General features: G+C 47.6%; 1 protein-coding gene across 4 annotated transcripts in view; it reads left to right on the forward strand.

Moving 5' to 3' along the window:
• The window catches only part of Sardh (Sarcosine dehydrogenase), a 199,428-nt gene that overhangs the window by 167,830 nt on the left and 10,195 nt on the right, over window positions 1–21,403 (forward strand). For all 4 annotated transcript variants that reach the window (XM_072285142.1, XM_072285140.1, XM_072285141.1 and 1 more), the window contains one exon: window positions 17,318–17,486. In XM_072285142.1, coding sequence (XP_072141243.1) covers window positions 17,318–17,486 — 169 coding nt within the window. The remainder of the gene's footprint in view (window positions 1–17,317; window positions 17,487–21,403) is intronic.

Here is a 21,403-nt window from a genome sequence, read left to right on the forward strand (position 1 = left end):
GCGCTGCCGGCGTCGTTGCGTACTACTACGACGGCAACTGTATGTCATGGCATTGCATATTCGCACATTTGTAGCTTTTCCTTCGTGAAAACCAAATGTCTTCGACCTGCAGTTCTTCTTGAGCTTCGGAGAATGCAGGCAAGACCGACGGAACAGCGCTACGGGAAAGCATTGCTTTTCCTTACGACTTCAGTAAGTCGGCGTTGAACTCGTAATCCTCTGGACGAAAGAGAAGCGAGCACACTATGCGATTTTTCGGCTCTTTGCCAACGCGATGTGGCAGAGGTACGGCACTTAACCACTTGAACGGAGAGGTTCACTCGTTGGCACACAGTGATAAGTAACGTTGGATTCGCCGCTGCAACTGCCCTTGGCCAAGTTCCGCGGACCGTTCGCGCATCCCACGACATCTCATGGACGTGGCATTCTCGCTGCTTGTTCCAAATGCAAGTTTCGCGAGCCAGCAGAACCAGCGCAGCACGGCGCGATAACGAAACAACTGAAACTCCAAAGCGCGCGCGGCGCAGAGTCGAGCACGCATCGACCACCCACACGACTGAAGGGTAGCGTCAAAATGTTATTTTTTTCTTGGAATCGAACAGAAGTAGACAAGTAGCATTTTATTCCGTCTTATAACCTAATGAAATGATATTTTTAATACGAGTAGTTGAGTACTAGTGACATAAATTATGAGGAGTGCCTTCGTCATCGCGCTAATACCGGAATGTCGCTGGGGGGGTCTCAAATCGTGTCATGCATTTACCTCAATTTCTCGGTTACTAAAGCTCTGTTCGCGATTATGTTGACGCCTTAGACGTTCTAGAGCATTGCGTTATCACTTTAACTTGACTTCATAGTAACCTTTAGTGTCCCTTTAAACGGAACAGCAGAAACGCCGCTCAGACGCGTTTGCTTTCACGAAAGAGCGCGGGCTGTCGTAGTCAATAAACACCGGAGCCGAGCCGCGCGAATACTTCCCTGTGGCTTAGAATGACAGAAAGCTGAGCTAGTTGGTAAGGATTCATTATGCAAAAAAGGTGAGGCGTGCAGACAGGACACAAGAGAAGTGGACAACACGAACGCCGACTATCAACTGAAGGGAGCACTGAGGCGAAAAAAAGAAAGAAGACACAAAACTCATCTGCGCCAGCTCTGGAATGGTAGACCGGGACATGTACCCGAATGACAAGTGGTGATACCATTCCAGAGTTCGCGCAGGTGAATTTTGTGTCTTCTTTCTTTTTTTCGCCTCAGTGCTCCCTTCAGTTGATGGTCGGCGTTCGTGTTGTCCACTTCTCTTCTCTTGTGTCCAGTCTGCACGCCTCACCTTTTTTGCATAATACTTCCCTGTGGGTCACCGTGCTGCCGAAGCGCCTCGTGGTGCCTCCTTCATTGCTACTGTGACCTTGTTGAAAAGTAAGGCGGTTTCACCCCATGCGTTCGTCAAGCGCAGCCCTAACGAGCTTCGCAGCTACGGACTATCGGCACGTTGCTCAGGTCGAATTGCTTAATTAACGACGCAATCAGTGAAAAAGCATCAGTTCTCTAAATTTTCAATCTTTTGATGGAAATGAAAAAAAAAGTATGGGGTTTTACTTGCCAGAACCACTTTCTGATTATGAGGCACGCCGTAGTGGGGGACTCCGGAAATTTCGACCACCAGGGGTTCTTTAACGTGCACCTAAATCTAAGTACACGGGTGTTTTCGCATTTCGCCCCCATCGAAATGCGGCCGCCGTGGCCGGGATTCGATCCCGCTACCTCGTGCTCAGCAGCCCAACACCATAGCCACTGAGCAACCACGGCGGGTTTGTTGGAAATGGTCGGGGTTCACTGCAGGAATTGAAGGCCATACTTTCCCTCCCTCGCGCTGAAATTCAAAAGCGCGGCATGTCAGTGTGGCGTCACAGTTTTCAGACTATTTTCTCGCGTGCGCCGTTTCGACGCAGGAAAGAGATGATCGAAACTTGCTCGCTTTCGTCTTCTTGTCCTTTTAGAATGCAATGTGGGATCCTCCTTATACTGACAAACAGTCAACTAAACCCGAGCAGACGCTGTCGAAATCCGTGACGTCGGGATGAGCCGGTGCAGAAACGTCTAGAAGGTGGCGCGACCTGTCTTCCGTTTTCGCGTATTTTTTTATTCTTTCTTTTTTAGCTTGCCAAGCCTGCCCTTACACTAACTTAAGTGACCACTTTGCTGTTGCAGAAACGTAATTTACTAATAAAGCTTAACCTAATTACTCCTTGACCGCTCAGTGCCTTCGTGACAGCTGATATGCCTCTACTGACTCGAACGCTTAATTCAGGACTAATCGAACGCTGCCTGAATGGGCCTATAATTCAATTATTTAATGGTACCTTTCTTTGGAATAATATTTTTTACATTTTTGAACTGCCGGGAACATTTGTGCGTGAATTTTACAAATGATGTCGCTGTACTTTTCTAATTGTTGCTCCTGTTACTATCATTGTTTTGAGCGCAATTATGCAAGAGAAGAAGAGTAGCCGGCAACACCTACGAGCACCAACATCTCCTTAAATGCAGCCAGTAATAATAATTAAAAAAATTATGTTCGCATTCTTCCAAGTGCGACATACTTGAAGTCGTCATGCATTGCGTATAACTTATGAAAGACTCAATTTTTTTCTGCCGACATTTTTTTTTTTTGACATATCTTGCATAGCATAACTTCATCCCCAGCTGCGCACGGCAATTCGGCTGCTTTTCTGAAACTACGTTTAATTTTGGCTACGTGGTTGTACTGGGTATTGTACAGTTAAGCATATAACTTGTGCCATTATTAGGTCGTCCTAGTTCATTGACATTGCTCTATTCAGCTTTGACGACTTGCATCCTGTCCCGGCCAATGCCAAGTCTTCTCCAATTATTTTGTTTCCCTTTATTCTTACTGCTTATCAGCGGTAAAGCAGTTTCAGCGTTTGACCAGATCAGTGTGCGAAGCTGGCATCTTGCGGCTTGGTGGTTGGACTTGAAGTCATCGTTGGAGCCGCATAAGGTAACTTCTGATGGGGAAAAAAAAAATCTACGATTGACGCCATAGATTCTGTGCGGTGGGAGTTATCGTCGAGACCGTAAGGGCGTGACATTACTTTTTCGATGTTCCTGCGTTACAGAAATGGCACAGCGCCGTTTCAAAGCTGCGACAAGCTCGCCCTCTTTCTGAGGGAGGAGCTCCACTAAAGCCCTTCGTCATCCGCGTTTCTTAGTGGCATGTATGGACACTTGCGTACAGACTTTTGGCGCTAGTTCTGGACGAGTGAACCGGTCCCGTTTCTTTGAACAAAGCCTGCAGTGTATTACGTCGTGCTTCGCGGCTGCCGTGCGCTGTCTCCTGCTGTGGCGATAGACGAAGCCGCGCGCACGCTTGATCGTCCTCCGCTGTGCTTTCCCGCGTGACTGTCGTTGCCACCGTGTCGCTCCGCGTGTGGGCGAGACCATGCACTCGTCGAGAGCCGCGGCCTTTGGTGTGCGCGGACTTTTTTTGCGTGCTTCTTTTTTTCTCTTTCTTGCTACCGAGCTGTCACTCGAGCACCACCGCCACCACCAGCAGCACTGGCATGTGCGAGCGACCTTCTTTCTGACGATAGAGCCCGAGATGGGTGCGACGAGGGTGCGGTGGCGGGCCTCCCCTCGTTTCACCACCATCCGCGGCCGCTTCGTCGCTGCCCCCTTGCCCGTCGCGTCTGGACTTTGGTATGCGCGCGACCTTGGGCTCGAAAGCGGTGTCGCATTTCGACGACGCCCCCCCCTCCCCTGCCCCCACCCTTCTTCCACGCCTTCTTTTTCGTTCGCTACGACTGGCCGTGACGACTGGGTCCGTGCCCCGTGACGACGAGACGCAGACGACAGGGACGCTGGTACGAGCCCAAGCAGCAGTGCTCTCCCGCTTCTCGTGAGAACGCGCTTAAAACTGCGCTGTTTGCTTCCCAGAAACTCGACGAGATTGTAACCTTTCGGATGGGTCGTTGCAAATAGTCGGCTTCGGTGACCGTTCCGGCCTCTCTCTGACACGGAAATTGAGGAAACCTGCAGCTCCAGTCGAAGGATCGTCGTTTTATATTCATTCATTTATTCCTTCCAGGCGCGGAAAGTGTCGGCGCGGATACTTCGAACCTTACAAACAATATCGGTGTGCTCTCGGTGTTCGGCCTCCTCAGGCATGCGTAGTTGCCAAACGCCCGTCACCGCTTTCCATTGCTCCTTGGCTAAGAAGCTTGGCCTCTACCTTGTCTGTTCTCCGCACGTCAGCGTTGAACGCACCTATCGACGCTTCTCAAAACAACAGCGGGACTGCCGTTGTTTTGTTCAACAGGTGGACTGCTGTTGTACCTATACGGCCGACACGGAACATCTTGTGTGGCTCCGCCCGGTGCCCGCAAAAGCTTGGCACACGCATCTGCTGAAGCTGCCACATTCCGAGGATGGATGCAACTCGTTCAAGAGTACCGGTAGGGCAAGCGATACTCTCCTGGCTTACCTTGGGGCACTCATGGTCCAAGTCAGATGCCAGCAGAGACACTCGGGCCCCTGCACCCCTGATAACCGTAGTCAAAAGGGGAAGAAAATTGTTGAGAAATTATTTTTGACCTCTCACCTGAAGTTGCCAGGCCGTGCTGAGAGGAAGAAGGGCCCAGTTTGTGCCGGTGGCGGGAAATGGTGGATGCAACAGTTCGACGTACCAATTAGCTGCTGCTGTGGCTGCTTATGTTTGAATAGAACAAAAACATTTATTTTATTGGAAACCTACACATTAAGATCAGCTTAGCCAGCAAACAGAGTATACAGTATGCTACACTGACGTGGCCCAGCGCGTATATTCGTTTGAGCCGCCAGTATTCACGAAGATTCGAACGCATTCCTCTAGTTTGGCGGTTTATCAGCTTATTCGAGAATACAGACGATTTGTGCTACATTTCATGCGCCATGTGCGACTATTGTCACTGTTGCATGGGCGTATACCTTGTGAGGAAGCTTTTTTCCGACGTTATTCTTTATTTCGGGAGCTATTAATTTTCTTGTCTGCTCTACTGGACCTACTCTGTTGTACGTCTTTAAATCTTATTTTTATTCCCTTTAGTCCTGCTCTTCTTGCTTCGCATTGGAGGCTTTTGGCGAATGGCCGCTGATGTAACGAGCTGTGCGCGTACTCTCGCTGCTTCCTCCTCCTCCTCCTCGTCATCATCAGCATCATTATTATTATTATTATTATTATTATTATTATTCATTAGCTGTTGATGATTAGCATCATCGTCATAATCATTGATAGATTTATGAAAACAGCAGGAAGTATGATTGGGTACGTCTCGCTGAAAATCACGGTCGCGATATGTGCGCGTCGGCGCTTTGTGTGAATTTTCACATTCAGGAACAACTGAGTGGGAGAATAATTCGGAGCGGGATCTTTGTACAGCGCCGTCCTGAAGAGCTCTCACATCAGCTCGCATGAGTCAATACAGCAAACGGCTAAAAAGTGCTCCGTCACATCCACGCTTGTTTTGGAGCAGTGTAGCGAAGGAGCACGAACTTTGGTATCCGGCTGGGCCGGACACATTTCCGCATGAGGCGGAACACAAGAGCGCCTCCCGCATGTGTCGATATATAATCGTGGGATAGATGCGTACCAGATGTATGTGTTAATTAGGGTACCCATACCTGAGTGACCTATATTTATATCCCTTGGTGCGCAAGGCCTTACGATGAATCGGTAAGTTGTTTGCGGTACGTGCCGCAGCGCGCGATCATCTCTCGCGCTATTAGCAATTTAGCCGCATTTCGATGGAGGCGAAATGCAAAAACACCCGTGTGCTTAGATTTAGGTGCACGGTAAAGAACCCCAGGTGGTCAAAATTTCCGGAGTCCTCCACTACGGCGTGTCTCATAATCAGAAAGTGGTTTTGGCACGTAAAACCCCATAATTTAATAAAAAATAAAGCAATTTAAGGTTGCACACAGACGTGGTCTGCGCTTAGCGTGTCTTTTTTAGAGAAGTTGCAAGGTAGCGCATTTTGACCGGCTGGTCAGCGTCGAGGGCGTGATGGCATGCTCTGATTGTCAGCGACCGGAACATATTTTTCTCTTTTTCACTATGGCGCAAATCACAAAATGGCGCAATCTCGTCTCCGGCAAGCTATCAGCGTTCACTGCTTGCTACTCTTGCCGTGCGTCTGCGTGCAGCCTCCCTGACAAAGTGGACATGGACAGGCCTGTAGGTGTATGCTGGCAACTTTCTGGCCTGTACCTAATGTCTTGAGCCCCGTGTGTCTTTCCTTCCCAATCTGACGCCTAATCCTTAGCAATCTGGCATCTTGAATACTTATTGAAACCCTGCACTGAATAACGTAGGGAAGATTGTTTCTTCTTGCCTGACACCTTTCATAAGAGGTGGTGTTCCGCTTTAATAGAGGAAAATATTGTGAGTAGTGTAGATATTTGCTAAGATATTCGCGTATTCTTCCTCTATTTCTCTACTACTCAATGCCTGCTGGTATTTACTGAACCAAACGCCTTCTCCGAATAAATGAAAGGCGGTGTAGAGGAGTTTTATTCAGCGGACATGGATTACATAAACATTTGATCAATTGATGAATGGATCAACGAGCCTGTTCTTTGGGCTGATGTAGTAGGCAAGTGGTGCACCGATTTTCTTCGAAATCACCTTAGTTTCGAATCATCCGTCATCAAAAAGCGCGACGAAGTGCCACGGACGTCCTACTTAATACTTTTTTTTCCAATACGACTCCTCAAAACGACTTCAGAACCAAGTGGAACGCCAATATATTTTGCGGCTTATTTCTGTGACCGATGTCTCGAAAGGGATGGTAGTCTCAGTGTTTGTGATAAATGAACATGACTATTTCCGTCGATCGCTGCAATTCCGCTGTTGCAATGAGTGTCCTAACTTCGTTAAAAGCTAATTATAGAAACATTGGTAATTAGCTAAGTGCATGTTACGATTTCTTGTGCAGGTAATGTCTATAAAGCCTATATATATATATATATATATATATATATATATATATACATATATATATATATATATATTACAGGGCGTCGCAGCTAACCTTAGCCAGAGTTTAAAAATATGTGAATGCCACCTAGCTGGACAGAACCAATGTAACGTTGTTTGCCGTCACTTGGAGACACTCGGATTATATTTTTCATTCCATCTAATTGCACAATTAGTCCTAATCAATTAATCAACTTCTCAACTATCATAATTAGATGAAAAGTGTCAATGGAAAAATTGTAAAGCAACATGAAAAACTACCGATACAGCTTTCTATTGCTCAATACGAACTACATGAAAGTGTTTTTCCGAGCGTGACACAAGCCCGCGAAATACGCGCAAACTGCCTCGAGCGGCCAGTGGCACGGCATTTTATAGTTCGCGGTGCTTAACGTTTACGAGATTCGACAGTGTGTGTGTGTGTGTGTGTGTGTGTGTGTGTATGTGTGTATATATATATATATATATATATATATATATATATATATATATATATATATATATATATATATATATATATATAACGCAGCAACAAACAAGAGAGAAGTTCAAGGGGAGATGGAGGTTTGCAGTGATAAGCAGTAGCTCAACAAGGAATGTCGCCGAAGCCAACGTTTCGACAAGGGTACTTGTCTGCGTCGGGGCAGCGACTATATAGCAGTAAGGTAAACATCAAGGTTGCAACAAATAATGAACGGTTGCTTTATGCAACGGGACGTGCACAATTGGCTCTCCATTAAACAAACCGTGTACGCGATTGACGCTTTCATTTCCATTTGTGACGACCGCAGCTGTATATTGCATGCTTGTGCGAGCGGGCAAGTGCTTTCTTTATTTCTTTTTTTTTTCCCGCAAGGCGGGAAGAGCGACCCGGATGTGATTTCACGGAGGTTGAATCCATGTTCTTTTATTTTTCAACACATTTCCCGCGCAGCTGCACGGGCATACGGGCATTAATTTCTCCGGAACGCGCTATATCATTCGTAGGTGCAATAGTTAAAAGAAAAAAAAAGTACACGTCCGCGACTCGTGAAGCGCCGTGCTGATTTAATGCGCGCGTGGCACTCGCCTCGGCTCCCCGAGGTCGTCCCTCTCCCACCGAGTCTTGGCGCCAGCTTGTCTAGGAGCGCTCGGCAGTGCGTGCCTCGGATGCCGACGGCTCCCCCCTCCTCCTCGTCCCCTGCGGCAAGAGCGCATGGATAAACGCCGGCGGAGGCAGGCAGTCAAGGCCTTGAGAATGCGAGCACGCGCAGGTCCGTGTATTCGCTGCGATGGAGCGGTACGAAGCCTGTGCAGAGAATGCTCGCCGCGCTCCCAATTACGATCATCTACGTGGCCCGCTCGCGAGCGACAGACGCGCTGCAGCCAGCCGGTGCAGCAGCGTTTATTTAGCACCTCGCACTCGGATTGATGCTCGCGTTCATTCTCTGTGGGGCGCGCAGATAATCCAGACGGTGACTTCGGGTTTCGCGATGCATCGTCGTGTGGGCTGGCTGGAGTTGACGGTTGAGTCTCTTGGAACTGCCATTGGAAGCTAAAATAAAGCGGCGCGGAGCATCGGAAGCAGGATTGGCTTTGTCCGTGTTGTCAGCTTCTGTCTCTTTCGTCCTGTCGCTTTGGGCTACCTTAATGGGTTCCTTTATGGTAACGTCACCGCGCAGCACGTAGCATTGTCGTTTAGGAAAACAAACTGAGTTCGTGAGGTCCGCTCGGGATATGGTGAGTACATTCAGAACAGAGGTTTGCCGAAATTTGTGCTGGAGATAGAGCAAGTACACATCTTTTACCTTACTGTCTCCTTATTTAGTTATCTATTTATTATTGTTTATTATTACTTTCAGGCTAATGCCAGTAACAGCGATCCCCGCATCCTAGTACTGACATCGGCATACATCTGCATTGCTCAATTGAAAATCGATTTGTGCACTCCCTGTGCACATCAATGCGATTATAAAGCTATACCTACGGATTGTTAGGCGATTCCTTTAGAATATGTGCCTGACTGCTGGAGCAGTAATACTCCTCATACCCACAAAGCGGTGAATATTTCCATACGGATGAAGCTTCTCGTGCAAACGGCACAATCGTGCCGGAGTAGCCAGTGCCTAGCCGTATAACTGCAGAGCTCATTCGGTCGCGTTCGAATTTGTCACGTGACGCAGCGGCAAGAGAGCGCGCCGCGATGAATTCTTGCGGCGGTTATACTTTTGGCTGTGCGCTTGTACACGGAACCGTACGGCCAGTTAATTTAGCGGAACCAGCGACACTGTTGAGTGCAAAAAGAAAATAAATAAACTAATAATGACAGTAATTAAATAAATAAACGTAAATAAGTACATCAGTCAAAGAAAAGAAGGTTGACAAACTATAAATATTATTCAGAAGACAGTGTTGTAGCAACAGTTACCTCGTGGCGTTGTGGCAATGGTTATGACACTGAGCAAGCGGACGAAATGTAACAAACCCATCATGTGCCCAGAGATTCCCCAGCGCGGTAGCGAAACACTTGTCATGCACCGTGTGCCGTTTCGTTTGGCCCCAAGGTCGACGCTGACCGGTGAGAACGAAATTGCATTCTGTTTGCTACATTTTTTAAAACGGAAGGTAGCGCTAAAAAGGACGAACACACGGTGAAAAGACGACACAACGACGAAAAAACGCTAATTGTTTGCTACATATTGCCTTCATTGTGTATAGTAATGTGGGCCAGGCGGTCGGTGAGATTTGCACCGTATTCAGGCGCTCCATCGTCATTGGGGAATCCGTGTTTATGTTGGCGGCTCCGGCGAAAGGGGCGCCGGTGGGAAGGCTGTGACCCAGTGGCTGTCCTCGCGAAGGGAGGATGCGGGGGGGGGGGGGGGGGGATTTCTCCTGAGGCGCGACGCCCCGCTTTCTTGGCGCCCCGGAAAGGGGAGTCCCGAGGAAAAGGGCCCCGCGGGAGAAGCGCTTCTCCCTCTTTTGCTCCCGTCGGCTGTGTACTGCGGGGCATCCTGCCTCAGGCTGAGCTTGCAGGCAGGATTTCGCGATTCTCTCCCTCCTCCACTTTTCCCCACGGGAACAAACGCGCCGGGGTTGCGTTTTCTTTCTTTCTTTCTTTTCTTTTTTTTTTCGTTTTGCGGCGAGTGAAATATGTGAGAAGGGAGGGAGCCACTCTTTCGGGTCGCGCTTCTCGTTTGTTGTGTCCCCTAGTGTTCGTAAATTTGTGCGCTAGAATGAGTGTGTGGCGGCCGTCGCTATATTCTGCCGCTCGTCGTTCGTGGGCTTCGCCGACAGCGTGCAGAGACCACCGTCGCGCGCTCTTAATCCCCTGTGCACGGGCGTCGCGGATAATTATTAGCGGTGTTCGCGCTGCGACGCTTATAGGTACCCTGCGTGCTGAAAACGCACTCCAGCGGCGGCTTGCACGAACATTTAATCACCACAATAACAACGAATTTAAGAACGCGTTCTTAAATGCTCCCTAGACAACTCCTAGCCCGGACTAGAACGTGCTTCTAAATTCGTTATTATTTTCGTTATTAAGTGTTCGTGCAAGCCGTCCCAGGTCACTGTCGGTCTCAGTACCGACGGACGAACACGTAAGTTACTGTTGACTTCTCGTTTTATTTCCGTGAATATAATTACGACGTCATCGTCGGAGCTTTTGGCTGCGTCCTTTTGTGCAAGCGTCAACGTTACGCGCACGCTTGCCATTCGTATACGTGTACTTCGCGTCAGTGGCTTGGGTAATAATACGGGCTCGCACTTCCCGATTCGAGCGCGTTTACACGAACTCGTCTTTAGGAAGCCGGAAGCTCAGGCAATAAGCTTCGAGACGAGACGGTAGATCGCGCGAAGACTGCGTGTCTTACCCGTTCACCTGCCGCGCTTGGCCAAGCCGACCCGTTCACTTTGTCAAGCGGGTCGGGATAAACTAACCCTTGCAGGGCCTGCGTCAGTGAAGTCCTGTTGTTCAACTGGCAAAAGACAGAAGGGAAAAATCCGACAGAACCCATCCCATGATGGCTGTCGACGTTAATGCGATTAGCATTCAAACAGTGTAGCGACACACCGTATTGCTGAAGACACCGTTATGTAGAACCTGCAGTGGTCACTCCGACATTTCCATTGCTTCGGCTATACATATAAGACATCAGTGTCTCCGGGATGGGCTCACTTTGCCACGACCCTCGCTCGCCGGGACCGGCCATGGCTATGACGGCATGACGACGACTGTATGTATGACGACGATGTAGTGACGAAAAAGTGGTAACGTGGATAAAACGACGAATGTGGTATGACGACGATGGCGTGACGATTCTGAGATTATCACGACGGTACCGCAACGATTGCATGGCGACGACCTTATGCCGACGATGGCGTGACGGCGACGGCGTAACGAAAATCGGATGACGAAGGTGAAATACCGACGATAGAACGACCACGACGGCATCGCGACGACGGTACGACAACGAATGCATGGCGACGACTGTGTGACGACGCAATGTCGACGATGCCATGACGACGGCGGCATAATGACGTTTTAATGATGGCAGTATGATTACAGTGTAATGAAGAAGAAGGAATGACATCGATGCATGGAACGAGGAAGACGATGTGACGACGGTGGCATGACGGCAATGGGATGGTAACTGTATGACGACGATGGTGTGATGACGATGACATGACGAGAGTCAGATGACGAAGGTGGAATGACAACGTGGAGCGACCACGAGCACATACCTATGGCCAAATCTAGTAGATGGCTTCGGTAGATAGTGACCCTTTTCGCGGAGCAGTTTGCTCCGGAGGAACGAGATGACGCTTTCGGCGGCGCGCCGCGCGTTGCCTCAACGAAAACGCACGAATACGAAACCATTACATATTCTGCCCCGCTTCTGTGCGATAAGCTGTCGGAAAAACAACTGTGTGCTCTAACGCATCTCTGTTCATGCTGCAAAATGTGGAGCGGTAGAAGGAAGACGGTGTGCTCTATAGTTGGCTGCAAAAATAGTGACTGGCAAATTTAGAAATGCAATAAATATCTGGGACCAAGTTAGCGGACCACTGCTACATAAGGACTGCATGTGTTGCGGGATGCACGGCTTTCCCCGAGTGTAAAAAAAAAAAAAAAAAAAAAAAAAAAATCACTCATCCGCCAGCGTTATATCGCTAACCTCCAAAGGAGTGACTTCAACCCCGGAACGTCGGCAAGAGTGAGTACTAGTGAGCAAGAGTGAGAGAGTAGCGCCGCTTCCTGTCATGGTAAAGTTTCGCGCATCTTGTCTACACGCATCTACTCCAACTCACACGCAAACTTACACCCACTCTATCGCCACCGTATCAAGAATATGTGAATGGGCGCACACTTTAATCAATGCGCTGAAGCATGGGTGACGGCGACTGCACCGACGACGCACTAATGTTCTAAGCTGGGTGTTTCGTGACAGTCCACAGAGTAAGCGAGTGGCTAGTGATAAGACGTCTTTGCTGCAAGCTTTTACAAAGCACAGAACATCTACGTTCCAAGTCTTTTGCGCAGCAAGAACGAATCTATCGCTGCTAAGCACACCCGCGAGTTATTGGGCAGAAAATAAACAATCAGGTAGTGACTGCACCGAGAAACTTTATTGAATCAGAAACATGACAAGCCGCTGCTTCAAAGTGTTTGCAAATAAAGAAGAGCAAAACATACTGATCCTGATTTATTTCATAAGCGAAAAAATTGGACCAGCTTGGAATACATTTCTAGCAACTCCTTTAGTACAAGCATCGTATATGCTGCTCGCGCCGTTTGGACAAGGCGTAATGAGCTCTCAAAGTGCTTACACGTCTGAAGTTGTAGCCAAAGCTCCGTGTAGTTCACCCAGTCACCGTCTGTGATATCCGCTGAAACAGGTTTGCTGAGCCGCAGCGGGGCGTCATGCACATCCATTGTAAATACGGAGGCAACGGGGGCAGCTGAGGCAAGCAATGGACGCGTCACCACGTGATTAAACATGGCGGCGCCCGCGGCATAACCGCGAAAAGGGCCTATATAGATTAAGACATACAGACAGATAAATTCAAGGTCCATGAAGTAGGCAAAGAATGCTAATCGCATGAGAAACAAAATTTTCAGGTGGATAACCTTCTCCCGAACTTGTGTAAAGCGCTTCACAGAAGGAAAGCAATGTTTCTTGCTGTGTACCAACATTTTGTTTGCCATTTAGACAATCACTCTCGAGAGTAATGCCCACCACTAAATAGAACTACACTCGACAGGGCGACCAACATAAAGAAAGGAATAAATAAATTATACGTGTGGACATAGATCGATACAAGCTTTGATGAACAAGACTGTGCTTGTATGAAGAAATAATCAACACCACTGCTTATGGATCTGTGAAATTCGGTTTCTGTGCGGAAACCGAAACCACGGAGCCAACAGTGGTTCTTAACGCTTCCATATAATAGCGCCGGCTGTTTGACGCGGTGAATGTGCATGTGCTTGGTCGTCCGCATTGTGACCTACTTCATGCATACCGCCTTTTTATAGCTAAATTCCTCCGAATGGTCTCCTTTCCCACTTGCCTGATATTTGTCAGTAGCCTGCAATTCGTAACTCTGTTATGGGCCTGAAATTTAGCCATGTAATGCTGGTTACAAAATTAACTCAAACTGACGTGAAAGCTCAACTTGAAAAGTCCTTTAGAATCTTTCCAACTTAAAAATTTTGATCGACGCTGAGTGCTAGCGTGTCGTGAGCTGGGAGTGTGGCGCAGCATATAATATACGCCGGGTAGTACAGGGTTAGCTTGTTTACGGATTTTTGCGCGGCCCATGAGTGCAAAGCCATGCAGTCGAGGAAGCAAAACGCATGGAACTTTGTTTTTTCCCCTATCTTTTCTGACAGGTATGGTTAATTGTGATGATTAAAACAACTAGCCCACATCAAGCCTCTGCTGTGATGATTAAATTTGTAATAAATTTCATATTCTTAAAGAAGTAAAAAGGAACTGAAAGTGGTAAGAAGGACTGCCTCCGCATAACGCGTGCTGTGCTGTACTGATTGCACAACGGCAATCCCTCTATCCACTTTCTTGAGTGTTTGTGTACATGTACAGTAAACTCTCGTTCTAACTATATCGCTTTATTCCAAGTTCTACGAGGTCAAAGCTGAGTAGACCACAAAGATGATCTCTTTGGCGCAAACAGGGAAGGACGGAAGGGAACAAGGGGAGCGCCATAGAAGAAATGTAATACAGAAGTACATGTTGCGGCGGGCTTGTCGGTTCTTATTGCTGAGTAGACCATAAATATGATCGCTTTGGCGCAAACAAGGAAGGACGGAAGGGTGCTCCCCTTGGTTCCCTTCTGTCCTTCCTTGTTTTCGCCAAGCGGTAATTTGTATGGTCTACTCAGCAATATGAACCGACTAGCCCAGCAGCATGTACTTCTAGAGATCAAAGCTGCAGTGCATGCATTTTAAACTGGCTTATTCGATGTGGAGTGGCTCCAGACTCTGCTTAGTAGGAAGTGCGAAGCTGGAAATCAACAATGCAACACGTGATCATCACTGACAGACCAGGCAGCCGCTGTCGTTCGTTGTCAGAATCTTGCTGCTATAGCGTCGCCTCCATCGAGCGCAGCTTTGCTTCAAGTTACTATCAAGGGCAAATAAAATGCGAGCAGAAAATTGTAAAGTAGCTGTGTGGACAAAGGTCACGAGTGAGAGAGAGAGGGAGCGCGAGGAGAGGAAAGGCAGGGCGGTAAACTAGACCTGCCCCCGGTTTGCCGCCCTACACTATACGGGGGAGGGGGGGGGGGGGGTAGAAAGCGGAAAAGGGGGAACGAGTGGGCGCACTGAGTGTACGTGGGGTGATGCACAGGGACACTATAAGTGGTCTCTTAAACCTATGCACTTCGAGTAGTGTACTAGAGCACGAATCTCTTTTTGTGCCAGTGACCGGTGTAGCCTCGGTCCGAGTATTTTTGACTCGGAGAACGGCCTCGAGTTCAGTCGGTTTACAGTTGTCCTGAGAGGCGTTGTACGTCGTAGCGAGGACAGGTATACAGTAGGTGCTCGATGGTTTCCTCGCACCTACAGGAGTCGCTCATAGGACTCTCGGCCATTCCTATACGATAGGAGTAAGCGTTCGTGAATGCCACTCCCAGCCACGAGCGGCACAGCAAAGTTGTTTCCCCGCGGAAAAGGCAAGATGGCAGTTGTAGCCGTAGCAAGGGGTCCAGCTTATGCAATCGGCAATTGAAGGCACTTGAACCATAAAGCTTGTGACTTTTCGCGTGCAAGCAGCTGGGCGAAGTTTCTGGGCAGTGTCCGTCCTCGCCAAAGGTATTGGACGTGTCTGGGTGTCTTCGTGGGCAGACCGGGCAGCCCTGTCGGCCACGTCGTTGCCGACGATGCCACAGTGAGCAGGAATCCACTGAAAGGTCATGTTGTGCTTTGTATCCAGGGCATGGTGGTGTACTTCCCGGATGTCGCATATCATCTGCTCCTAAGTTCTGTGATGTAAGGCAGACTTGATACTGTGATGAGCTGCATTAGAGTCACAAAATATAACCCGTTTCTGTGCCGGCTCTTCGGTGACGTAAGTCATAGCGGTATGTAGAGCTGCACGTTCTGCCAACGTAGATGCAGTCATGCTTGACAATTTGAATTTAACTGTAACCTAGCTGTTTAGCTGGAATGATGAACGCAGCAGTTGAGCTCGTAGGTGAGGTCGAACCGTCAGTATATATATATGCGGTCATGATAATTATGTCTGGTGCAGTAATAGGAGCGTCGGTTGCTTCAGAGCCGGCTACGGGTGATTGGCCTCCTTTGTAGCTCCGGGAATAGCTAAATTCACTTGAGGCTGTTGTGGGTACCACAGGGGAGGTGAAAGCTTCGCCGCCGGTGTATAAGACAATGGTATGCGCTCTTGATGAGCGCTGATCGCTCTTGAATAGGTCCATTGAGGTCTCTCGGCTGGTAATGAAGCTAACTGATGGTCGGGTATCCTTGACAGATGGCGAATGTGCGCTCTGAGAGAGTCGACAGCTACATGTGTCTGGATCATATGGTCTCCCGCGATGGCAATTGTTGCTGCTGTTGAGGTGCACCGAGGCAGCCCTAAACACGTTCGTAGGGCTTGATCTTGTATGCTCTACTGAGCGCGAATGTTCGTCTTGCATGCATTTGACAACGCTGGTAGACTTTAATGTAAGTCCGAGAAACAGTACCCTGTACAGTTGCATCATAGAATGGACTGGTGTACCCCACCTTTTCCCACAGAGAAATTTGAAGACCTGAGCAATTGCAATGAAAGTGCTTAGAAAGGTACGGGGATGCGGACAGACCAGCCCACAGACTACACCCTAAAACAAAATTACACCTTTTGCTCGTATCTTGCTACACAACAATAAACGTCGTCTTGTCCGCGTTTCCTTTCTTTAACGCTGCGAGCCCGGTACTTCCCAGTAAAGAACGGTATGCGCGTTATCAGCATGACATAGCATTCCCGAGAGGATAGTCGCGAGCGCGGCGTTTTCAAGAAAGGAAACGCTAGCAAGGCAAATGACGATTATTGTTGTGTGGCAGATATACACCCCAGAGGGTGTACCTTTGTCTAAGAGTGTAGGAACAGTTCATTGCGGAAAATAAGTTCAATGGGCCACTTACGCAGCTTGTTGACAAACGAGGATTGCACGCATTTATTTAACAATAATACGCCGTACGACAAACCGTGCGATAAAAAAAAATAACCATAAAAACACATCTTACGAATAATAAACGAGGGCGCGTATACCACTGTTATTTTGTCGCCATTGATGACTCAGGCCTTAATGTATGCGTACAAGCCGCCGTCATGCATGCCGACATCATGCGAAGTCATGAAAACGGAAACGAAATAATGCATTCTGGTTGGCCCTGGCTAACTTGTTCGTGTTTCATTTCTCTACTATAGTATGTGGTATACGAGCCTCCGGATTGTCGGAGTGTACTTGCCGCGTTACTATGGCTATCTTAGAGAGCGTAAACCTTATTTTCAAATCAATAAGACTTGAGTCCGGCGTCCTTTTAGTGGGTCTGGGCACCCGCCGCGGCCGTGGTTTCGAGGCCTTGTCTCGAAGCGGCTATCTTAGAGCTTTTCTACTTTTAACGAAGTAATGCTTATGAGGAATTTCGTTTCCTAGCTGTCTCGATGACTTTGTTACAACGAGGCCTTACTGCGGTTTAAATGGTTGTTACTTAAATTCGTGCCTCCCTCGGTTCCCCTCATTCTCGCTGATGGCACACACGGCCTGGTTCTGTTGTCTGCGCAGGCTACAAGCACTGGCACGCCGACCTGCGCATGGAGGACACGCCGCTGGAGGCTGGCCTGGCCTTCACGTGCAAGCTCAAGTCGGACGTGGACTTCCTGGGCCGGGCGGCGCTGGAGCGGCAGAAGGCTGATGGCTTGCGCAAACGCATCGCCTTCTTCACGCTGGACGAGTGAGCGCGGACACACCCTTTTATTATTTAGTTCTCTCGGTGACCGCAGGGCGCCCCGCTACGCGCTTTAAGCAGACGGTAGGGTAAACCGACCAAAACGAATATTTTTAGCTTTTATAATTAAAAAAAAAAAATAGCCTGAGGAACTATAGACAGTGCAGTTACGAGTTTAATGGTCGTCCACATCAAGCCACTTAAAATGGCGCCAAAGCGCTCACTGGTATTTAAAAGAGGCTGTTTGTGTTTGCATGTCGTCTCAGCTGCTTTCGCCGGTGTATTTGCATGTTTTATTAAATAATGCGACATCATATTCAACATACATTCAGTTTATGACGTGTTTGTTTTCAATGCAATTTTTTATAGTGATTGGGCTGCTGTGGTGTATTGCGTCTACGTGAGTGTTTCATTGTTGTTTGCCCAATTTTACCCGCGTTGTTGTTGTGTTGTTGTGCCTCGACATGCCGAAAGCGCATGCGAAGTGGACAATGATAAAAAATGCAGCACGAAATGCTGTTCTGAATGCACTTGGCATCAAATCACGTGTATACTTTGAGGCATCTCTTACCTGCCTTGCCAGGGTGATGATTGGCAAAGTAGAGTTCTGCAGCTCCGCAGGAAGCAATGAATGACGAAGAAAGAAAAGAAACCTCATGAAAGGTTTTGCGTACGATGGAAAGAAGTCAATAAATTGTGTGCATTCTGCTGTAGTGTTTTTAACACTTCTGGTAAACGTGGAAGCATAAACATGTCTCTTCCTCACAATTACATTTTTTCGTTTTTTTTTTTTATTTTTGATGTACTGTTTCTAAATAATTACTTGCCTAAAATATTAAAACATTCCTGATGTCATATTAGCAAAAAAAAAATATCTTTTAGATCTCCTCCGATATCTAAGATGTGTGAACAGTATTTTTATTTTTTCTTGTATGATATATGCTTGCACAAACCAAAATTTTCGAGGTTTGGTTTAAAGACAGTAATGCCTGGACTGTACTTACCAATTTAGATCGTAATCTTGTCAATTGTTTCTGAGAAAAGGTACGTTTAAATATGAAACTCTGATGTAAAATTAAATATATAAGGGGTTCATTGCCGAAAAAGCTGCTAAGTGTTAATCTAAAAAGGCACTCCCATTCAGCACGCAGAATTTCAGATTAACATATACAGTAGCTTTTACAGTGGAGCGCTAAAACCAAGGTGACCCATTTACACCACCCCCCACCCGCCCCTCTTTTTAAACCGACACTAAGCAGGAAGGTGCATTTGTGAATTACACTTATCCGGTGCGAAACGGCCGCGCGTTTACCGTGAAAAGAGGAGCCAGGAAATACTAAGAAGCACGATAGAAGGGTGACTGGTATAGTTGCTGCGGCCATCCTGAAGTTCTCGCAGCAGCCCGCCGTGACTGTATGGATTTGGAGAGCGTCTGCTCGGGTCTAGTTAATCGTTTATCGGCAAAGCATAATCAGAATCGGTTTTTCTTGTGATGATTAGAAAGATTACAGGTAACGCAGTAGGTAATGTGGGAATGAATAAATGAAAGATATAAGGATAGTAATATTTGATGGTTAAATATGTTTCGTGCCTTTAGAAGTACCCTGATCCCGTAGGTAATCTTCTGTTTTACTTTGGTTAGTTTTTCAATAAATTTAAAATTTCTGTCTACTTCTATAGCAAGATAATTACAGAAAAAACTTGCAGGGATAGGACTGGCGCCAAGAAAAATGGGAGGAATGGAGTAAAGTGTTCGTTGGTGGCAAGTGAATACAATAAATTTTGTTTTCGACAGGCTTTTATATATATATATATATATATATATATATATATATATATATATATATATATATATATATATATATATATATATATATAGCAGGTTAGTATGGCACCACTCCAGCGGGCTGTGTAAATCGCCATTAAGGTTAGATACTACAGTTGTAAGACATTTATCGGAGTTACTGATAGTAGTATCATCTGTATAAAGTATACATTTCGAAGAAGAGAGGCAGTTAGGCAGATCATTGACATATATTAAAAATAGAAGCGGACCCAATATGGAACCGTGGCTTTTAGGGGAATCAAAGGCACAACATAAGCTTCGAGGACGTTTCTTGTGCAGGTGCACGTTCGAGAAGATAGCTTGAAAATGATGACGTCATACCATACAGCACAGGCACTTTTGTTTCTGCGCGAACTTACAAGAAACGGAAGGTTGGCCGCTATATTTTCCAGTAATAATCGTTTCCCCGCCAAATCAGTGGAAATTCGGGTTTGAAAGAATACTTTAGTGGTCTCAATTGACTGATTTAATATTAATGTTTAGTGTCACTTTAACAATTAGGTCTGGTTGAAACGGTAGCGAAAAATGGAAAGCGCTAACCCACAGCTCGGTTACAAGAGCCATTCTTGAATGTGCCATGCGGTTTCGCTTTGTTGCCGGTCGCTAGACGCGGTGCAGCCGCGGAATTCAACGTCTGAAAAGAACTGCACCTGCATAACGGCGAGCGTGGAAACGCAAATACTTGTTCAACATTTCCCTCTCCCTCCCTCCCTCTCTTGTTTCAATTTGACCTGACGGAACAGCGTCGAATAGTTCCCTCGCGCCACGACCTTCATTGTGCGCCTCTTAATTATCTGGAGTGTGGCTAAATCGCTGAAACTCAACAACAACGACAACAAAAGAAGGATTGCTTTCTTCTTCTCTTTCTGTCTCCCTCGTGGCTTCCGTGCTCCAAAACTTCCGCCAGCACCAGTTCACCTGCACGTGGGCCTCCTCGTGCGATGACAGATGGCCTGGCGAGGCCAGATGAAGAGGCGGCGTCGTTATTTTCCCCGCTGGCCGCACTGCTGCGCCTCGTTCTCCCGTGGCGACTTTGCAAGTGGCCAGCGCTGGCTGGACGGCCCGGATGCCGCTCTCTTTGAAGTTGGCAAGCAGCAAATGCGGACGCGCGCACGTTTTCAGTGTGGGACGTTCTATCACGTTAGCAATTATATGGATACTCAAGGCGCGTTCGCGCCGTCGGCGCCGCCGCCGGGCTGTACGTCGGTGTAAGCTCGGCTCGCTCGTCGAGGGTTGGGGGGTCTCCAGAGACTCGAGAGAGAGAGGCGCGCAGTGCGTTTGCCTGCAAAAACAACGAAGCCTAGTGGACACACGCTCCACTCGATCGACTCAGCAGCGCTCTGCCTTCCGCTGTTGGCGTGAGCGTTGTGAGCACGAACGTTGGCGTTTTCGCTGAGCAGCTGTGCGTGCGTACCACACTAAAGTGCGCACACTGGTCTGAGCAGAACGGACAGTACACTGCAAGCTACAAACGCTGACGGCTTTAATGCGATTCACATTCGTAGGATGCTTCACGCACTTTCCGGCAGCTACCCATCGGTGTGTCCAACCGTTTTCTCGCCAACTTGGTTCTCTCGGTGCACTCTAAAAAACGTTTGCACCCTTTGGCGTGTATATTTGCCGCACAATGATAATCCTCATCTGTCTTGCTTTCGTTTCCTTCCTTGAAAACGCTGCGCTCGCTACTTTCCTGTCGAGAATGCTCTGTCATGCTGATAACGCGCATGCAGTTCGTGATTTGGAAGTACCGGGCTCGCGGCGTTAAAGAAACGAAATGCGGACAAGACAGATGACGATTATTGTTGTGTGGCAAATATACACCCCAAAGGGTGTAACACTACTATATGGCTTTTCGTCAAAATTCCCGCAGTTAAGCCCGCCTTATCTATGTTTCAAACTCCGTGTATTAAATAGGATACGTAGGGCTTTGTGAGGTTAATAGCATGGTCGCGTTCTAGCTCGACGAATTTTCACCCGATTAAGGCGCGAAACTGAGACATATAAACACATCTTAAATATCGCCATTGACAGATCCAATAATTGAATCTTTCAGCTGGATTGCTGTAAGATGCAGACA

The sequence above is a fragment of the Dermacentor andersoni genome, chromosome 1 (genome assembly GCF_023375885.2).
Source record: "Dermacentor andersoni chromosome 1, qqDerAnde1_hic_scaffold, whole genome shotgun sequence".
NCBI lineage: Eukaryota > Metazoa > Arthropoda > Arachnida > Ixodida > Ixodidae > Dermacentor > Dermacentor andersoni.